Source organism: Strix aluco, chromosome 6 (genome assembly GCF_031877795.1).
Source record: "Strix aluco isolate bStrAlu1 chromosome 6, bStrAlu1.hap1, whole genome shotgun sequence".
Classification (NCBI taxonomy): Eukaryota; Metazoa; Chordata; class Aves; order Strigiformes; family Strigidae; genus Strix; species Strix aluco.
Window position 1 is genome coordinate 12,019,016 of NC_133936.1, and position 21,012 is coordinate 12,040,027.

A 21,012-nucleotide genomic window follows, 5' to 3' on the forward strand; every position below is an offset into this window, starting at 1 on the left:
GTGCTGGAAGCAGAGTCCCCATGTCCCCTGCCAGCCCTCAGCCCCTGCACTGCCCTGTCTCCATCCTCCTCAGGATTTCCTGCCTCCCTTTCCACAGCCTACTCCTGCAATTTTAAGTTTTGTTGCATATGAGGAAAAGCTCTACAACCTAGCACAGTCAAATAAAGTTTGAGCGGTGTCTCACAGTGTCCTTCAGCAGAGGACCCAAGCCCAACTGCTGGACCATGCACCCAGCAGACACGTCTCTTGCTTCCTATGAGTCATGCCAGGCAGTGACTGGTCTTACACAGACCAGACTGATTTTCAGCTTTACTTTTCTATTTATTCACAGATTTAATTTGCATGTAAGCAACTGCAGTGCTTCTCAGAGGAGAGCTGAGGACCAGTACAGGCTCCTGTGGCAGCAGAAGCAGGGCAGGGCCCCAGGCGTGTGGCAGAGAGAAGATGTGGCAGCAAGTCTAAGAAGTGTGTGATGAGTTTGGAGGTTGCATAGCAGACAGATCTGACAGCCAGCACTGACTTCACCTTCTCCCTCTTGCAAAGCAGGGCAATGGGAAGAACCTAACCAAATGAGACTGGCTGAGGGGATCAAATCTGAGAGGAAAAGCTGAGCTCTCCTACCCCAGGTTTGGATGAGATGGCTTTTTAAGGGAAACTCTGATTGCAGACCCTGGCCCTACCACGCTGATCTGTCCTGGGTGTGTGCCCCACTCCCAGCCTCCGCAGTGGGAGTACAGGCAGGGAGCGAGGACAGACTACAGCCTGGTTTCAATGCTTTTTCTCAAAACAAACAAAACCACCAAGCTTAACTTGCTCAAACAGTAACGGATCAAATTCTGTTTCCCTTAATGCAGAGGGAAAAAAAAAATTTAAAAAGCCAGTTCGGGTTGTGGGCTTGAAGTTGGGAGTGGGACAACAGGAGCCTTTTCTCCCTGGACCTTACTTGTGTTGTGCATGTCCAAAAGAAGGGGCACAGGCAAAAGGAGACCTGCTCTGGCCACGCTGAACTGAACCGGTTCTGGTCTACCAGCCTGGAGTGTCTCCTATGCCTGGCTGCATGGATGCTGTATGCGGGACACACATTGCTCAGAACAGAACATCAAGTAAATAGGTCACAGACACCACAGAGACGAACAGTCTTTCACCATTCATTGCGGATGAAGCCCAAGCTCTCAGGATAATACCAAGGATGTGTTTTTTTGCACACTAATTGTAAATGATTTTTTCCCCATTATGCTGTGCCATTACACACAATGTCTACAGTTCATGAGTCAATAGAGTGTACCAGTATTCACTGGTGGCTTGTTTGGAATAATAGACAGGCAGCAGGCATATACAAAAAACCATGCACTAGTGTGCACTGTGGCACTCATAAACATATCCACAGTTTGGGGTATTCTGGGTGAATATACAACATGACTTTCCCGCCCTCTAGGATTTTAGGCAATAAAACCAGTCCCTTTGTGGTTTAAAGGTCTTATTTTTACCCAGAATCTCAAGACAATAATGATTGCCACACAGCAAAAGACGCACACGTACAAACATTGATTCATGGAAATGGAGTTAGGCTAGTGCTGTGCCGATTCACAGAGATCTGGTAACAAAACTCACTAGTGACTAAACAGTCTTTTGCCCACGCTGACTGCAAGAGCAGCCCAAGCAGCTTTGCACTTACATGATACAAAAGGGGAAATCCGAAACAGTCTTAAACCTATTGGACTGTTGCCTACCTTTTCCTGAAGGGAAGAAGCAATCCATCTCCACACTGCTGCGGGAATGGGAAATGCAGAGAGCGCTGCTGGGGACCAGACCCTCCTGAGGTGGGCTCCGCTCCGTGGTCCGGACCAAGCACCAGCCTGGCCTTTCACTTGGCCTCTCCAGCAGCTCCACCGTCTGCCCCACCTGAATGCTCAGCTCACTGCTGTGGCCCGCTGTGAAGTCCTGGAGCACCACAGTTAGTTCACACCCTCCAGACAACTGCCCAGGTTCAACAGGAAAAAAAAAAAAAAAAAAGAACAGGAATAGAAGTCAGAGAGGGCAGGATGAAGGCAATCATCTTTGCATCATATTTACACTGGCAAAGACAGGATTTATATTCCTTAGAAGCCAAGTTAATCATTTCTTTTGTCAAAGTTCAACATGTTGTGGCCCTGGTTTCCTTTACTTCTTATTGATTTTGCCGGGCTGAAGTGAGAAATCAAAGCTACCCACCCAGTAACCTTTTGAATGCTAGCTGTGGGTGAATTTTCTAGCTGTGGGTGTCCATCAGAAGCCTTGCTTTTTCTCTTTCTTTAGTTTCTGGGGTGACTTTCTAGACTGACAATAGCCCAAACTACCTCAGAGCTTGCCATCCTGGCAGGACAAATTCCAGCTCACCCCTCTACAGCATGAGCTAGACACATTCCCACATGCCACCAGTGCAGTGAGGAAACAGCTACAATTTTTTTTGTAAGACAAGAAACATGCACTCATCTTCCCAAACTCTCCCTAGGGACCTCTTGGGAGACTAGGGAATCCTGACCAGGCAGATCAGAAAAGCTCCTCCCATGCTCTCTGATGGAAAACAGAGGTGTAAATATATAAACGCAGAGTGATTGATTATATGCTGACTTCCAGGATTTGTATCTAAGAATAAATGTATCATCTTACTTCCGTACTGAGCGCTGGCAACCTGCTGCTTTCCTTCAGCCTCTCACCCTGTGACTCTCAATGAACAATACTGGTCTCTGTTTAATCACAGTCTCTATATAACCAGGGACCGGATATATAAGCGCTTGTGTATACAGCAGAACAAAACAGAAGAAGTGATTGCACAAGCAGCAGAGCTAATGAAGCCTGTTTTCTCACAGATTTGGATCTCAGAGGTTGATTCTTGGTCTCTAAAAAGGTGTGAGCACAAATCTAAGTTTTTCTGGTGTGAGGAATTTTTCTTAATGCTCCTCTGCAGTGTGGATTTCTTGCTGTCTGCCTGTCATTAGGGGCCCTCTTTTGGGTCCTTCTCCTCTGCATGCTGCCTGCTTCCCTGAAGCATGCAGGAATCTGAGGTCCTTATTCCAGTGTCATATTTGATAGAAATTAGTCCACTGATTCAAAAGTTATTAAGAGGAGAATAGTAAACAAGCTGATTCAAAACTGTAACACCATAAACCTCCCTATTTCTTAGGATATGAAGCTAAACCCAAGCATATTATAAAATGCTTTTAAAAGAACAACTTCTAAATCCAACTGAATTGGGAGAAATCTTGTAAGACGCAGAGTATCTCTGTGAAATCAGTGAGAACTGGGATCATTTTATCAGCTTGAATGGGGGAGCCCTTGAGGAGAGCACACTCAACAGACTTCATTTTTCAGCTGGTACAATCCCAAAATCCCTTATTTTAGCCCAAGCAGCCCTGAATGCATAATCCCATGTGAACAGCCTGTCTCCCCACTCAGTGGCATAGTGGTTTGTGTGTAAAAGAAATCCCATTCACAGAGGTGATATTTACAATTACAGAAAGGGGTCAGTGGACAAGGACTGGTTCTCACCTGTCCTGTGTCTCTGCCGTAGACGAAATGCTAGATTTGGGGAAGAAGAAGGAAATATTTCTCTGAAAGATTATTTGTAAATAAATAGAAAAAACAAACAAAACAAACCATGGCTGCTGTTTGAGGCCGTTCAGACAGAGCGCGCGCATTAATCCTGGCAGAAAGACCTCAGTGGGTTGATGAAAGCGCACAAGAGATCAGTTCAGCACCTAGCTACACAGTTTATCAGCAAACCCACCATTCATCACACTGACATGATCTCCCTGTAACTCGAGTACAAAAATTGACAGGTATGGTAAGAATAAGATATTGCTGTAATATTTACTGAGATTTCTTTGCTATGGACTAATTTAGGAGTAGAAAATCTTTCTGATCCAATATAGTATCTGATCTGGTGTGGTATGAGATATTTAAGACACAAGAAAAAAACCTGATTGCTTCTTGGTAAATACACAGATAAATCTTATCAAATGTGATGGTTTTCCCCTAATTCTTTCATTACTTCCTGCCAAGTAAATTTTCTTTCCCCCACATTATGTTATCTATGACACTTTCTCTGAAAATAATAAAATCTCTCCTTCTTTTAGGGGAAAATATGTGAACAAACACTGCTGTATCTAGTCTTCCAGAGATAAAGTCATCTACATGCCCTGCACTCGAGTACCACTAGGTGTCCGTGTTTGCCATCACACAGCAAGCCAATTTGCTATAAAGAATTAACTCTCACTCGTCTTCAGAGTCCATATCTAAGTATGATGTACGATGTCTGGGCATGAAGGAGCTGGTTCAGACAGGATCCCAAGACCCTTAACTTCCAATGATATGGGCAGAAGATGTTCCAGAATATTAAAAAAATTTCTTCAGATGTTTCAGGTTGATTTTTGAAAAATAAGTCTTTTTTATTGCTTAGGTGGGAAAGGTGAAACAGCCCTGAAATATCTTAGGGAAAAAGGCCTGGAGAAGACAACACTTGGGAAGGTTTGGGACTAACAGGGCCCTTCCCAGGGAACATCAGCCTGGGAAGCGCTGCCCTAAGCAGCTCCCCACTCTCCGCCTGCGATGCTGCCCTCTCTGCACTGCAGGCTGAGGGGCAGCTAACCTCAAATCAGTCCATCGCAGGCCTTTTCAATCCCTTCTCAAATATCTAAACATCTGTGATACAAACAGATGTTTCAATTAGGACAACACCTGTAAACATTATCCCAGAAGAGGCAGGTGTGCTCCATGACCCTCAGGTACCATCTAGCCCCGAGCTCCTGTTTTCTCTGAGTCATTAAAAATAGCAATTTAATATAATGGAACTGGAAGTAATCATCCCCTTCAGGAGCTGCTCGGCACCTGGTGTGATCAAGCTCTTCCTCAGCAGGGGAGATATTCACCCCCCCCCAGCTTTAGAAGCCTACCTTTGATGTGGAAGGCAGGGAGCTAACCTCCCTCAGCTCCCTGGAAGCCGTATGAATTTATATCCCCTGCTCCTCCAACATCCTCTGGATGGAAACATGGACCAGGGCTTCCGCATGCTCCAACTCACTGGCTGGAGACAGAGAAAGACCCCCTCTTTGGCAGGAGGAATTAAGCAGGTTTTCCTTTTACAGGTGCAAGCAGTGAGCTCAGGTAGGGGCCCACAGATCATTTTAGGTGGCAGCCACAAAGAACAGAAAAGGAGCTCCTTCCTTCTGCCCAAGGACTTCTGAGTATTTACCATGCCTGTTCTGTGTCTTACATACCACCACACCACAAAGAACATTTACTTACCAAATTAACCCACAGCAAAGTATTCTCTCTAGAAAGGTTATATTATACTAACACATATACAATTTGTAAGCCACTGAGGAATAATGCAAATACATCCGATTCTTGATGACAGAAATCCTTTCACCTATGAAGTGATCCCTCAAGCTAGAAGTTACTTAATTTGTTTTGAGAGTAATTTTCCAACCTCAGAGAAGTACATCATGTTTCTCTCTATGTTGGAGCATGCAAATTGAAATACAGATAGGCTGCTGGTTTCTCACACGTATTGCATTTGGTTTGGAAAGAGAAAGAAAATAGAGAATGCCCTTAAGGTTGAACTTCACAGGTAAATGGCTTCGTATTTTAACATGTAATGTTCACTTTTATTATTCCTGTGACAAGAATCACCATTAAAGCCACTGACTGGCTATATTTAAAACCCAGACAGCAGTCTAATCTGTGTATGGTACAACAAGATCAGTGAGAGACATTAAAATAAAAATGACAATGCAATATCCCTTTGCAGAGCACAGGGCATAACTGAAAGATCTGACAGGGACAAATCTAATGAATTACACAGCAAGCAAGAGCCTTAAAATCAGGAAGAAAAGGAAATGGTAGAAGCAAATAGCAAAATGTAATGAGGAAGCAGGAGGGCCCCAAGCGATCCCGATTGAACATGCTGTATGTCCTGAGAGAAGCTAGCAGGAGCCCCAGCCTGTCTCTACGGTGCCTGCCACCAGCAAACCATCACCCATCCTCTGTGTTCATTTGTTCCTGGGCTAGAAAGCATCACTGTGCATTCAGTGTGTAAGAATTTTCATTAGGATGTTCTAAAACAGATCAAACCTGAGCTAGAATAGTGCCTTGCCCTATGTCACCAGTGCAGGCAGGGACCCAGCCACACAGCAATTGAAAACTCCCCTCTCTACCACAGGACATTGCTCACCTCTGAGCATCGATTTGAGCAGTTTGTGTCAGACACTGACTCTGGTGAATGAGTTTTGTCATAGCTTACATGAGCCTTTTTGCTTCTGGGAACACCCAACCGAGTGCCCGTCAGATATGGGAGGGTGAAGTGCAAGCCACCAAAATGATCCCAGCCATGGACACATCCCGCTGCAGGGGCATCCAGGCTGCTCCAAGCGCAGGAGCAAGCTCAGCTCCAGGACTAGCTGGACTAACCAGTAGTGGTTAGTGCAGGATTACCATGAGATAGTCTTTCCTGAACCACAGTATGTGTGCATGGCCACTGCTACATGTGTTTAGTTTCCAGCAACAAAGCAGCAGCCAGAGGAAGAAAGGCTGAACACCCGAGGCATATTTATCATTACACTGCAGATGGAAAAGACCTATCAGGTCACAGGCTGTCCCTCCTTCCCTCAAAAATAGATCTTAACTAGTACTAAATCCACTCCAGTTGAAAGAAAAGTAGGAATTAATAGCTCTCTAACAAGGCGAGCAGGGATTTGGGAGGTGGGTGTCTGGAGAAAGATTCCTCAGTCACTACTTAAATGGGTAACTAAGTGGTTTATCCTGCAAATGACAATGGATCTCACACTGGTTCTAAAAGATGAACCCAAGCTCTGATAGGCAGAGAACTGGTTAATAGTGATACTATGGTGGCTGTATCAGTGTAAGTGAATAAATAACAGCTGCCCCAGCAAATGTAGCAGTGTTTCAATTGTCTGTTTCTACAAAGGTGCGAAATATTGGTGTGCTTGGTCTTCTCTCCTGTGACACAGTGCCATAATTAAGGTTTTAGTCTTTTCGTAATTAAGGTCTTAAGTTTGTTAGAAGCTTGCAAGCCATTGTGGTCTGTGAAATGTGAGGGCACATGAGAGAGACAACCTGGCTACCTGTTCTGTCAGGGAACTACATTTGATGCTCATGGGAGACCCTGTGAGCTGGACGACAGCCAGGGTTTTGATGCTGCTGGCTCCTCCCAGCCAGACCTGGGGCAGGTGCCGCATGTGCCTGAGTGGTTCCTTTGGCTCAGTGCTGTATTTAAATCCCTGGACTGGATGCTGAGGAATGACTACAGCTCAGGCAATCTCATTGCCACTCACTGCCAAGCAAAGTATACAGATCAGTTATACCTGGGGTTCCCCATTTCCAAATATTCCTGTAGTTTGGTCAGACCCTTCTCACAGCTGAGTAGTAACAGAGAACAGGAGAATAAATGTCAGTGCATTAGACCTATCTCTCACCTTTGCATCAACTCCTTTAGAGCAACACACTGCCTGAAAATGCAGTAAGCTTAAGCTGCCATACCTTTGCCAAAGCCTATAGACTCATTTTTCTGGCCTCAGGGCTCACGACTGCCAAAGATGCTCTATCAGTACATAACACACGAGTATCCTCTCATGAAATATTAGATTATAATGTAAAAAATCATGCCCAGCCTAACTCACTATACTAAATTATTCAGCATACTCTGTTATTAAAATTGCTGTATCATTTGTTCATATTTATCTCCTTTTCCTTTTTCTGTTCCTAAAATGCTTCAATTTCCCCTTCAGTATATTTTTCAAACTTAAAAACATATTCAGATGCAGAATCAGCAGTGCACAGCATCTGCAGATGTAGGTAAAACCCAATATATTTCAGGTAGATAAGAAGTTGTTTACTCTGCAGTACAAATTTCAAGCCAACATCTGATTTTCAGTCAAAGAATCAGCAATGCAGAATGAATCTACCAGGGTCAGAAGAGCTGCTCAGAGTATTTAAGTATTTTGAAATATGCCAACATCATTGTAGAAATCTACACTAGCTGGCTATTTATACGTATTCAATAGGACGCAGGTCTCTACATGCTTAAACAAAGTATTCTGTGTGGTGTGGCACTCTGTCCCAATATAAATTGCTAGTTTTCTGTTGCTCTTAGGCTTTCTGCCCATCTGGTTTTGGATAACAGCCAGTTTCAGATAGAAGCATTTAGTCACCATAAACAGCCTATTTCAAGAGGGTGAGAAAGGCAGTGGGAGCAAAAATGGCATTTGCATTCTTATCAAGAGATTAAAAAAAGTGAGTAAAACCGCTTAGACATTGATTCTGTTTGCACTGACATAGATCCAGGAGCTGTCACTCTAGCTGGGGGACAGACATGAGAAATCTTATCCCCCATGGAGTTCTTTGTGAAAATTTCTGTAATTTTGTAGAGATTTTCTTTTTACTGGGAGATTAGAGAGAGATTCAAATTCAGAAGAAGCCGCTGAGGAATTTCAGTACCAGAGAATTGCTTTAGTTTTCTTACATTGTAACAGGCTCTGTTTGGAGTGCGAACACTGAGTCACCCACGTTCCTCTCTCTAAAGCCTCTACAGGATGCTGAGCTGAGAGCTCTGGCAATTCTGGTGAACGTTTCGTTGCATCGGCACGGAGGTGTTTCTATGGGGACGGACTGTATTTCAGGAGCTATGAGCTGAACCAGAGATAACCTATTATGGTCAGGAAAACTGCTCCAGACTGAGTTCAGAATCAGAAATTCAGTGGAGAATACCTGGCTCATCTCTGAGTTTTTCTGAGTCCTCAGGCCCCCCTACCCATCTTCCATTAAGATGGAGTTGGTGTTTCCCACTCCTTCTGTTTTGTCTGACCAAACAAAGAGGAACACTGCCCGAGCTTTACCAGGAGGCCTCTCTATATTTAACCAATTAGTCAAACACATGGCTGGGATCATGGTGACAGCCCTGTAGTCCAAATGTACCAGCTTTGCTCCTCTCAGCGAGGAGATAACAACAGAGGCATCTGGATGTGCAGCATTCTATAAATCAAGACACAGAAAGTTATTCCACAGCAGGGAGAAGAGTCAGAGATGGCATGTGGGACATATAAATATGCTAACAGAAAGGAAATCTGGTGTTACGGTCTCAAATAGCATGCACCTTTCCTGTCCAGCATCTCTTGCTGGAGTCCCTACTAGGCGACCATATCCTGATTGTGCTGGATTTTGGACTCCAGCATATGCTGACATCTGCAGAACAGCTTGAAGGGAGCTGTCTGAATTATTTCTGGAGTCTTTTTTCCAGAAAGTAAGACTAAATTTGACCCAAATTAAACAGCACATCCAACTATAAAAAAATGCTTTTGAAGATAAAGATGACCAGACTCACTTTGTTGCACTCAACAAATTGAACCAGAGCATTAGTCTGTGTTTCCTCCTATGAGATTGAAGGTTTTCTCATGGCATTTGGCTCAGTGAGCTGCTACCCAAATTCCATTCCTTTCCCTTCCCTGGAGAAGCACAAAATGGAGCAGATATCATCTCTGTTTCCTCAGTGGCACAGAGCCAGCATGGCTGGCTCCAAATCCCTTTGCTACTGATGTTGCAGAAGGTGAGAAAGGCAGATGGCTGAAACCCTCCAAGGTAATCCCCCACCTGCCATATTCCACAGCCACAAGTATTGTAAACTCACCCAGGGTTAATAAAAGCACGAGGAGAGACTGAAATCAGGGAGTACTGACTAGTTGCTTTCTTTTGTATGTCCAGCACAGTCCGAGCAAAGCAGACAATCTTGGCCCAGGAGGTCAAGGGTTTCAGTCAATAGATGATTCATCAGACATCAGCTCCCAGGACAGTGCTAGCAAGTACACAAAATCCGATCATGTATTCTGGCGAGCAACTTTGGAACATCCCCAGGTACAAACAACACAGGCAAAGTGAGCACAGTGAAAGGTCTACACAGCTGATGAGTTTAAAATAGAAACTCTGTTGTCTGCATCACATACCTGGTACCATTGGAGAAGGGAAAGTTAAGTTCAACAGAAGCATTAGAAAGACAAGGGACAAGCACACTTTGCAAGTGCAGAGGGTGGGCACCATGCACATCTGTCTCTATCTAACTGAGGCATTCTGCCCTGGTCAGAGTTTTGAGAAGGGAGGAATTAAATAATCTTTCAGCAGCCCTGTTCCCTGTCAGACAGCGTTCCTAGCTGAGTATGACCCCCACTATTTGCTCGTCAGCAGAGAACCTACAGCTTCCCTGATGTCAGTGTCAGGGAATGATTAGGACCTACAGATCCCTGATTAGCCACCTCTGCTTTTAAATTGCACTGAAATAAAAATAGTTACCTGAGGAACTAGGAAGAATGGCTCACAACAACTAGAGGAGAGACCTCAGACTGATGTCCTCTTGAGAAGGAAGCAAATGATATTCAGAGGAAAAGCACAGTAAAATCACCCTAGGTATTGTGCACTGGATTGTGCACTGGATCAAATTTGCTTGATACACATATCCCAATATTATATTTCCTTTATAATCTAGATAATTATTTTAGACAGGTATGTTGTTGTCTGCACAGTTACACTTTTTATGGAGTTGGGACAAGTGATATAATTTCAAACAATACCTGCAACAGGTCTCCCCCTCGTCAAATAAAAAGCAGACATTTCCAAGACAAGCAGTTGTAGATTGCTTCAAAGCTATGTTTTCCTGCTATGGTCCTGCTGTAAGAAGTGAGTGTGTGAAGGCAAAGAAGAGATAATCTTGTACTCTCTTCTTTACTGGCTGGTGGTTTAGTGGATTTAGTGGCTAAGTACCACTGTGTTTTAGATACATATAAGCCTGATTACATGAGATAGATACCCTCCACAGTGGACAGCCATGCCCATCTCCCAGCACTGTTATGAGAGCAGCTCACAGGGCTGATGGGAGGATTTGCCTTCCTGTGTCTCAGCCCAGCCCAGCTCCAATGATGCCCGTTCACTGCAGGCCCTCTGCTGATCATCACTGACCTGACTCTGGTCCTCTGGACTCTCCTAAAACACACACACCTTAGCAACGAAGGCTGGACATCTGAAGGCAGCAGAGATGGAAAGCCCAGCATACAGAAATGCAAAAGCCTGCACTGATGCTTGGTAGCATCATAGGAAACCACAACACTCCTTCAGGGATATTAGCTCCTCAAAATGGCTAAGGATCTGAACAGAGAAACCAAAAACATGATGAAGGATTTAAAGTGTCCCCTGATGTTTTTTTTTCCCAAATTGTTGAATTCACAGAACAGATGTTTTATATAAAACAGGCTTTATTTTTAATTGGAGGAGATTATTCAAACTATGTTTAAGCCATATGGTCCTGTAAGTCTGACTCCCCTCTGCCATTGCTGGAGAAGCTAGCTTGGCATCCCTCTCCTTTTCCAAGTCGTTTCCTTTTTACAGATTTAATAGCTGCTATTTTTCTTTTTTTATTGTTGGTCCCTAGGTCCCATTACTATAAATCAGGGCCTTAGGCCCAAAATTAACTCAAAGGTGGATTTGGATAAGTTGCTTTTAACGATTTTCAGTAGTAGGTTGGTCTAATAGAACATAAAGGGAAATGCAGATTTGAGAGGACAGAAAACGCATCAGCAGGAACGATGACAGTGAGTGGTGTTCATCTCCAAGCTGCTGAAGGAAGCCCTGGTCCCAGCTCGCCCATTTTCCTGCCCCTCTTCCCCTAGCAGGTGTCACACTGCAGAGCAGGAATTTTCAGAGGGACTTTGAACATACTAGAAAAAACATGACACATTATTGACATGACTGTTAGACGGCACTGGGTGTCAGGCAGGCTTCAGGCTGAAAGCACGTGTGACAGCTGAGGCCATTGCCCTGCCCCAGCACCACACTGGGTATGTGACTGGGCTCAGCGCAGCCTGGCCATCTAGTCCCTATTTCTATTGAACCCAATGCAGTCCATGAATTTTCATCAGTTGAGAGTAATAACGCTTCTGGTAAATCTAAATCACACCTGAAAAGGCTGGGGCTGCAAAGTAAACTCTGGACGCTGTTTGGGTGTGGTGGCAGTCAGTCTGATAGCCCCTGGGTCTGTGGGGTTGCCTAGCTGCCTCCTTCTCCCTCTCTCCCAAACTGTTTTCTTTAATGCTTGTACTTTACTGGTTGTTATATTAAAGTCTCATCCCACTCCAGCTCAGTGTTCCCATTAATCACTATGTAAAAGCAGGCCACTGCTGCTGCAGATAGGCTGCATGGGTGAACTCTGCTTGAAGCAATGCCCTCTTTGAGCAGCAGAGTTTGCAAAATTGTGCATGCCCATACCTCCAGTCAGTCTTTGGCACCGTGGAAAAAGGATCTTGAGGGAGATGATTACTTGTGTTTGAGTCCTCCCAATTGCTTGCCTTGTCCACTGCACCCACTGAGCCTTTCCAGCATTGCTGCAGGATCTTCAGCCGTCACAATGGGTTACAGCTTGAGTCCTAACAGTTAAATCCTGGGGCTTTCATTCTCCTCTCCATAATACTGCTATTTACTTGAGGTGACCTCATTTGCCAAATGATGTAACAGGGTGCATGACCGAGCCTGGCACGTCTAAGCAGATGTTTTCAGTGGACACAGAAACAGCATTATAAAATGAAAATATCGCCTAAAACCTGAGCAGCACAAGAGATTACAATGGCCTTTATGCAGATCAGCTTACCTAAAATAGCGCTGAAAGGCGTTTGGCTGCAGTCGTATGCTTCCCTTTTTAAAACGACAGACTGTTGCTTGTACTACTGTAATGTGACTCCCAAAGGAAGCAGCAGCTGCAGGTTTTGAATTTTATCATTCTTGGCCTCTCTGTTTGATAGAGTTGACTGGAGCATGCCCGGAGGACACTCCTCCCATAAAATTCTCTTCTTTAACTACAATATCAAAAAATGGTTGCATACATTTTTTTGTGCGGTTTTTTTTTAGTTTCCAACAAGGTAATAAATTCTATTTCAAACAACAATATAAATCCAAAGAGTTCGATCGGGCTTGCTTTGTTTCAGCTGAAAGGAAATGTTCATTGACTTTGCCATTTACATGTGCTGTCATGTCACATTATCAGGGAGGGCTAAATATGGATCAATGAAGTCCAGCACAAACAAGTAGAAGATTGAGAGAAGCCTGAAAGAACTTGCTATGTTCATTTATCAAAGGATGAGCAGAATAATAAAGTCTATTGATAAGCACATTCCCAGCTCCTGCTTAATTTCTTTCACTGAAGACACTTCAGATAAAATACTCTGTCCTGTGCAATCACTGTTACATGTAAATGGTTGCCAGACAAATACGTTCATTTCTGTTCTTGCTAGACTCAGTTCAATCAATACAGGGGCCTCAATTTTCAAAGATGGATGTCTATGTTTACTCACAACACTCATGTATGTGTTCTTCTATTCCCCAAAACCACATTTCTCTTCTGCACGCAACACATTCAGAGGAAGGCGATATAAATTGAGCTTAAAATATTCTCAGGGTATTTGACAATGTGAAATACAACAGTGTCAAGGATAAACAAAAGATTTTGGTAGCCGAGTGTAAAATTTTCAGTGCGAGATCCAAGTAACTTAATGTTTGACATTACCATATCCAGTGTGTCTCTAAAGCCATGTGGAGGACATCTTCAGGACAGCTCAATTAGAGAGCTACTGCTGGGGATTTCAAAGTGCAGAGGAGGGATAGAGCCTGAAGTCAGTGAAGTTCAGTGTGACTTGAACACTTGCTTCCTCTGGGTTTCTTTTGAAAATCCTAGGCTAAATCTCTATCTTATCCTTGATTGGCAGATATAAAGATATGTGCTCAGGAGAACTACATTTGTATTTTTGCTAGCAACAGGGAAACAAACTGTGTAAGAAATTCCATTGCAGAAAGACAGTGAATCTGTAGGGTTTGACAGTGGATCTGACTTGCTTTGTTTCAGCTGTAATAGCAAGGGATTTCATGGCATCCTAGCTGAGAAGAAAGGGAGAACAGGAGCCCATGCATGATAGAGACATTGGAAAAACATAGGGCTGTGGCAGAACTGGGGCTGCAGAGATGGACAGATGACAAAACAGGGGCCTGGGGACGGACAAAAGAAGATGATGAATACCAGCAGTGGTAACTGACCAGGTCGATAAACAGCCCTCAGTGCTGATCAGCACTTGTAATGAAACTGAGCAATTTCCATACAAAACCTTAATTCACTTTGAGGTAAGTTTCTCAAACTGTATACTGGAGAATCCTAAAATGAAGAAAGAAATTATTAACCTTTGCTGCACTTCCTTAAACTCCACTTACTATCACTCTTAACATCCACAGCCTGCCTGCCATACTTGTGTTTTTATGCTATTATGCATCATATTATCACACCTACTTAAACTGAATAGCCAATAGGACACTTCCTTGGCTGAATAGCTAGCTCCTTTTCCAGGCACAGGACTGTGTTCCCTTCATAAATTCCATTTCACTAATTCATTATTTCTTCATCTATGCTGTAAGATTTTTCGCATAAGCATCTGTTTCCTTTCATAAAATGTGAGCACATTTTGGACAAGAATGATAATGATAAATAACAAGTAAACAATTTCCTCTAGCCCAGGCAATACAGTAGCGGAGCTGTGTGTTCAAACCTCATTAACCCCCACCCAATCTAAACTAAAAACTGCAGAAATGCTCTGGTTGCTAGAATGAATCCTAAGTGGAGCAAAAACATGCTTGAACTAAAAGAGATTGAACTTAGCCTTTACTGCATGAAAAGGGATTTTACTGTTGCATCACCACACATAACACTATAATTATGAGCTGGTAATTCTTTTCAACGATAAATTTCTTCAAGAAAATTATGAAAATGCAATCTAAAATATCTTTCCTTCTCAGGGTTCGCACACAAGGCCTTAGCAAGTAGTGACCCTATTAAGAGCATGTACATAACTTATCACAGCCTGGACTGTTTCCTTCTCTTCTTTCTGATTCCCCTTTCTGACCCTCCAGCAAAAAAGGGACTCCTTATCACACTGTTCCGTATTGTACCATAACTAATGTCTGGATTGATCCAAGGGGCAGATAAATGAATTCGCCTCTCTCCTGTATCAAAGGTATTTTTGTCAGTAACATGCACCACTGAGGCATGGGAAAAAAGAAAAGAGGAGTCTGAAAAGTGAGTCTGAAAAGCCCCTGCAGAAAACAGAGAAACTCAGGGGAAACTATTCAGAGGCAGGCTCGTTCTTGGCAGACAGACAGAGGTTTTTTGCCACTGCTGTACCACTGCCCAGCTGCAGCAACAAGCTATCTCCTCTCCTCCTGCGCCGAGAAGCTCCTGGGCTCTCCAGGGACAGCCTGGCCCACTGCCCTGCTCCTGCTGGGGAAGCCGGGCTGCTCCCCACGGGGATGGGGCAGCAGGGGACATTTGTGGTTCCCGTACCCTGAGAGCTGGGCTGCAGCTGTTGGGGATGGGGAGCGGGAGACATGGCAGTCCTCTGAGACAGGCCCCTTCCCTGGGGTTGCAGGTAACCTGCTTTCGATGCCTGATGTTGGAGTGGGTAAATATCAATCAAAACGGCCAAATCCTGAATGTTTTCAAAAACTCCTGGAGTTTGCTGGTCTTGAAAAAGTGAAGAGTGCTCTCTCAGCTGGAGCAGTACAGCCTTTCCATCCACTTTCCAGCTACACAGCCTTTAAAGAAAAGACAGGGACTGAGAAAAAAATCAGGAAACTGTTCTTTTTTTTCCCAAAAAATTTTTCTCCTTTTTAAAAAAAATCCCCAAATTGCAGAATTTGAAGAGACAGTTTGGCACAGAGAGCTTGAAAGAAAAGTAGAGGGGTAAATGAACATTTCAGTACCCTAACAAATGTCTCTTTCATGTTCCTCCCTGAATTTTCAGAGTTCAATGCAAGAGGCACAAACTATAGGTCTGATTCAGGAGAGCACCCTGTATGTATGCACAAGCTCAGTAAAAATCATTAGGGCTTATACTGTAAATTGTGTTCTCTTGTGAGTCAGGACTGATGTGAGTATTTGCAATCAGGACAAAACAAGAAGCAGTCCATAAAAATGGAGAAGCATCTAAGTATGTGGTGAGACGATTTGATCACATGATTCTGCAGTATCTTATGGGGTGGGATGGTAATTTATGTCTGGAGAAAGGGATATGGGTCACTGAGAAAAAAAGACTTTGTTCCATTCCCCAGTCTCTATTTTCTTTGTGTTACACCAAGCACATAACAACTTCATTATAGAGACCACAGTCACGTCTCACGAGTATCGATGAAGGCAAAAGGAGCACCTTCAAAACTAGACCACAGATTTTGCCATGCCTCGGTCTCTCTATCTGCGGTAATAAGAACTCTGAGTCTTTTTTTCAACAAAGTCTATAAAGCCTTTTTCTTGTCTTTCAGCCACAAAGTCCCAAATAAAATTAAATGATACTATGGAGACTTTAGATCACACGAAATACCTTTCTGTCAGGCTGAAATCACCAGTAAGGAGTTTAAAAAAAATGTAGAGGAGTATACAACATTTTCCAAACTGAAGGCAAAGAGAGTTACAGTTATTTGTAGATATTTCCAGAGTATTCACACATACTCACCACAGTGGGAACAGTACTAATGTAGCTAAACCTTATTTCCTTCATATGAAGGACAATTTCATCTTCTACAGAAAACAAAGTGTTTATCACCCAGTTTTATTTTTTCCACCTCTTTGAAACTTGGCAGCCATTTGACATCATCCGTCTCTATTAGGATGCCATGGGTTATCAATTGAACACTTATCTTAATTCATTGGCTATTTGGAAAATTACAATCCCAGATGGTTCTCTCTTGCAAAGATTTCTACAACTCACTGGCTCCACTACATACATTTGGTTTCTATTTGTACAGTAAATGTCATTTACATTGGCTGACTCCATTTTCCTTTTCTGATCACCATATGTCATTTTATTCCATTCTTTTTCTCAGCCTTAATTCCACTTTGCAACCCAATATAATTTGATTCTTCTCCTCTTACAAATTATATGATAGGAAATATTCAGTTTCATGCATATTGTTTAGCAATAACAAGGGCACACTTTTATTTATTAGAATTACCATGTGTTACCATAGACAAGAAATGCAACTAATGTAAATTCATGTTTTAGTCATGGTAACAGAAACTGCATCAACTATTGACACAGTACAATTCTTTAACTGATTCAAAGTCTTCTGCAAACACATCATCTAGTAAACATGAACAGTCCAGCAAAAATGAACTGCTTTCCCTGCTAACACATTTTTCTTGTGAAAAGAAGTATTTATTTTTAAAGAAATTGCTAAAGCATTTTTTATTTACTAAAAAAGGGAAGGTAGTCACAAAAGCAACACTTTTGTGTCTTGAAGTGAAAAAGTGATCTTCACACTTTTTGTGAAGTGAAAAAGTGATCTAATCTCAGTTTACAAAAACAAAAAGTAGCCAGTCAACAACACTAAACATGAAGGCATTACAGTAAAAAATTGGCAGGAAAACAGTCATTCCAAAAATGGGCTTCAGCTTATTGCTATACAGCTATAGTTGTGGCATAATAAATACAGGTTCATTTTTCCCTTTTTATAGAAGTGTTTCTAAAAAGCTCCTTTGGTAAACACTAGCAAAACCTTTACCCTCAAGCAAAGCAAACACACTGAAGAAATTTGGTGCTCTTCTTCTAAGGCACAAGTCTGCTCTCGCCACCCTCCAAAAGGATACCCAAAGCAGGAGGGTTTGCAGAACGGCACTGCTTGAGCAAATGCCTCTTAGCTGGATTTCTTCATGAGTGAAAGCTCCAGCACCACCTGCTCACAGTATGAATCTGCTACAGCTCAGGAAAACTGCCCTGGGACTTGAATAACACTTTCTAAACCTTGACTCAAAGTTGTTTAGAATCAGGGATGGAAAATGTAAAAGCCAACATACCTTCCCCTCTGGCAGTTCAACAGGTGTGTGCTACATTAGCTAACCCTGTCTCTGTGCCACTGCCACCTTGACGTCACTGTTACTGGGTTGACAAAAGGTTTCCATGACAAATGAGAAAGCTGATCTGTTATCTTCCCCTTTGGAGGAAACTAAAATGCCCTTTCTCCCATATTCTGCTAGAACCACCCATCTTGTTTTTGGCATGTAGTACAGAGGGTGCGTTTTTGTGATTGATTTAGATTTCTCTCTGCTCTGGAAAAGAGAAGCCAAGTTGTTTGTTGTTTTTCCCCTAACTTAAAATAGAGGGTGTCACCCTCATCCCACTGCGATCCCACCCACCTCACCCACAGCACAATCTTCTTTGCAGGCATGTTGACTACCATGCTAAAAAAGAGAACAGATAACACTGAAAGAGGACAAACTTTGAAGCAACGAACAAAAACACTATTAAGACACTTGATTCTCTTCTTGGCTATAATTTATTACCTCTACTAGCAGGCACGGCCCATAATAGTTAGCAGATGTTTGAAACATCTCGTTTTGAACTTTGCCTAAGATTAAAAAGAGATCTTGTAGTGTTTAAACAGCAGCTGCAGAATGAAATAAGGTTGCCTTCCTAATGTGACAGAAACATTTAGCATAGAGTTAAACAAGGAGGACTTTTATATTCTGTAAATACTGAGGAAGCTAAATTTCTGTGCACAGGCACCCACACATTATAAATTTTATATATGTCTAATTTGCAGCAATTGACATGAAATAACCCCAATGGAAAAGGCTGGCCCAGCTGCCTGAACGCTTCTTAGGTTTTTGCTACAATTTACCCCAGGCCTACAGCTCACCACAAGCAGGAGAAGGCTGGACTAGTTCAGCCATTAACACTAGGTTAGCAAATTTGCAGGTCCAAATTTATTTATTATTATGCATCAAGGGAGAACCTAGCAGTCCTCAAAGAGGATCATGTCCTGGATATGGAAACAAAACCAAAGGATCTTCAAGGAGCAATAAAATACATTTCACTACAGCTGTGCATCCCCACTACCCTTACTGCCAAGCTGTCCCTGGCAGGGATTTTACCCTGTGCAACAACCCAAATTTGCCCTTTATTTAAGCACTGGGGCCTGATGCTAAATTCAGTCTCATGGGCATAGTCCCTGTGAACCTCCTAGGACTACTGATTCCCCTACCTCTTGTTCCTACAATGATTAAGCTTCAGCCAAAGGCTAACTAATTAACTGAAACAGATGGCTAAGCTGCTGATTTGGGGAAGTTAACATACAAACAGCTAATTTAAAAACAGGTTTAGATCTCAAAATTAATTATTGTTCCCTTTCAGACTGCATGTATTTCTTCTTTGCTTGGCAGCATGGCCACTTTCTGAGTTTTCTGTGAATTCTTCGTACTTACAGGTTTCTCGATGGGCACAAGAGATCTTATGTGGCAGACAAGCCCTGATACGAAACAGATTTTGAAAGATCTGCTGTAGTGAACAAAGATGGCCCTAGCATTTATGTATCTGGTTTGAGTTAATATTTTTATCCCCTTAGAATACACAGGATTTTTTCCTAAGCTAGGCTTTTCCTAGTACACATGTTTCTTCTGATTTTAGTAACATAAGTTTGTAATACACTGCTTTCGAACAGATGTGATTTTGGAGCCTATCTTGAGGACTACTGCTCACCTTCAGAGCAAGGCAGACTCTAACCCAGCTGTGTACTATTGTCTTTGGGGAAGACAAAATGACTTTCTTTGACTCTTATTAAGATAATTTTAAATCCTGCTGCATGACAGCTGGTTACAACTCATGTGGCATGTAATATTAAAGATGTTATTACTGAATATGAAAATAGCTAAACACTTTTGTAAAATAATCAACTTAATTAATTGTCCCAGTGAGGCTCACAACTCCTAAGACCTTCAAACCAGTGCAGGACTTAAAAACCAGTGCTAACTCTATTCTTACTGAGCAGAGCACAGCATATGCTTAACATTAGGGGCATGTGCTTAATGGGCTCATGAAACAAGTCCTGTTTTATGATTCAGTGCAAGCAATTTGCAGCTCTGTATTCATCTTCCTTATGACCAGTAACGTGCCCATGAAAGTACGACAGGCCAGTGGCAGGAAACAGAGCACTGGTCTCATCAACAGGGCCATTAGGCTGCACGACCATGGTACACAGCACCAGCCCAGGACAAGCCAACCCGCTCCAGCCCCGGTAGCAAGCCCTGGTCAATATGTTCAACCTACAACCAGATAACAGACGAAGGAAAACCACCACAGCTAATTAAACACTGTAGCTATTTAGCATAAAGAAACTATATGCAGGAATAATACCCACAGATGTTTTTACTACCGATTTACAGTAACTCCACCACTCCCAGCAGATGTCAACACTCTTGACTCAGAGAACACATTGCCTGCATATATTTTTTATTTAATTACCATGATTTTCAGAAATTTACTCGGTGGTGCTCAGAGCAGAGTCATTAATCTTCAGTAATCTCTTTGAGCAACAATTTCAACTTTTATGAGCCTGGAGCCCCTCTCTAAAGCAGTGGCTGTAATTGTCTGAGCACTGGATTTTATGCAAGGCAGTTGTCATGGCAACATGATAGGGAAGGGAGAACCCAAACAATAATTGCGCATCAAAGAATTATAAGTGCAGGGAAAATTCAGGACTAGATTCCATATTAAGACCTATAGGCTGTCCAAACTGCAGATTTTAAAGCTTAGGAAGACTGGTTATTATTCTAAGCTCTCTTGGGGATGGCTGTATTCCAGTGATGCATTATCACTGATCTGTTCCCATTATAATCCATCTATTTCACTGAAAATGACATGTTTGTGGGGCAGTGGAAAAGCAATCTGAAAAGGAACAATTGCACATCTCTGCTTTTGGTAGAGAAAAGAGAAAGAGGGAGGAGGAAAAAAATGTTATAATCAAAACTATATTTCAATAGCAAGCCTGGCTGTTGTAAAAATAATAATGGTCTTGGCTAGCCACTTGTTGTGAAATAATGAACCTTCTGCACCTTTATAATATTATTGCAGGCATTCTATAGAGGACCCTAATAAAAATGGATGGCTAACTAAATGA

At 42.6% G+C, this 21,012-nt stretch overlaps 1 protein-coding gene across 13 annotated transcripts in view; it reads right to left on the reverse strand.

Annotated features, from left to right (window-relative positions):
• KALRN (kalirin RhoGEF kinase) overlaps positions 1–21,012 on the reverse strand; it is a 526,665-nt gene that overhangs the window by 99,720 nt on the left and 405,933 nt on the right. For 12 of the 13 annotated variants that reach the window (XR_012623758.1, XR_012623759.1, XR_012623760.1 and 9 more), the window contains 2 exons: positions 3,529–3,558; positions 1,731–1,977 (listed from right to left, as the gene is read on the reverse strand). Coding sequence is in view for 10 of the 13 variants with exons in the window: in XM_074828701.1 (XP_074684802.1) it covers positions 1,731–1,977; positions 3,529–3,558 (277 nt within the window). In the remaining 3 variants the exon portion in view is untranslated. The remainder of the gene's footprint in view (positions 1–1,730; positions 1,978–3,528; positions 3,559–21,012) is intronic. The other variant, XM_074828704.1, reaches the window with a different exon arrangement.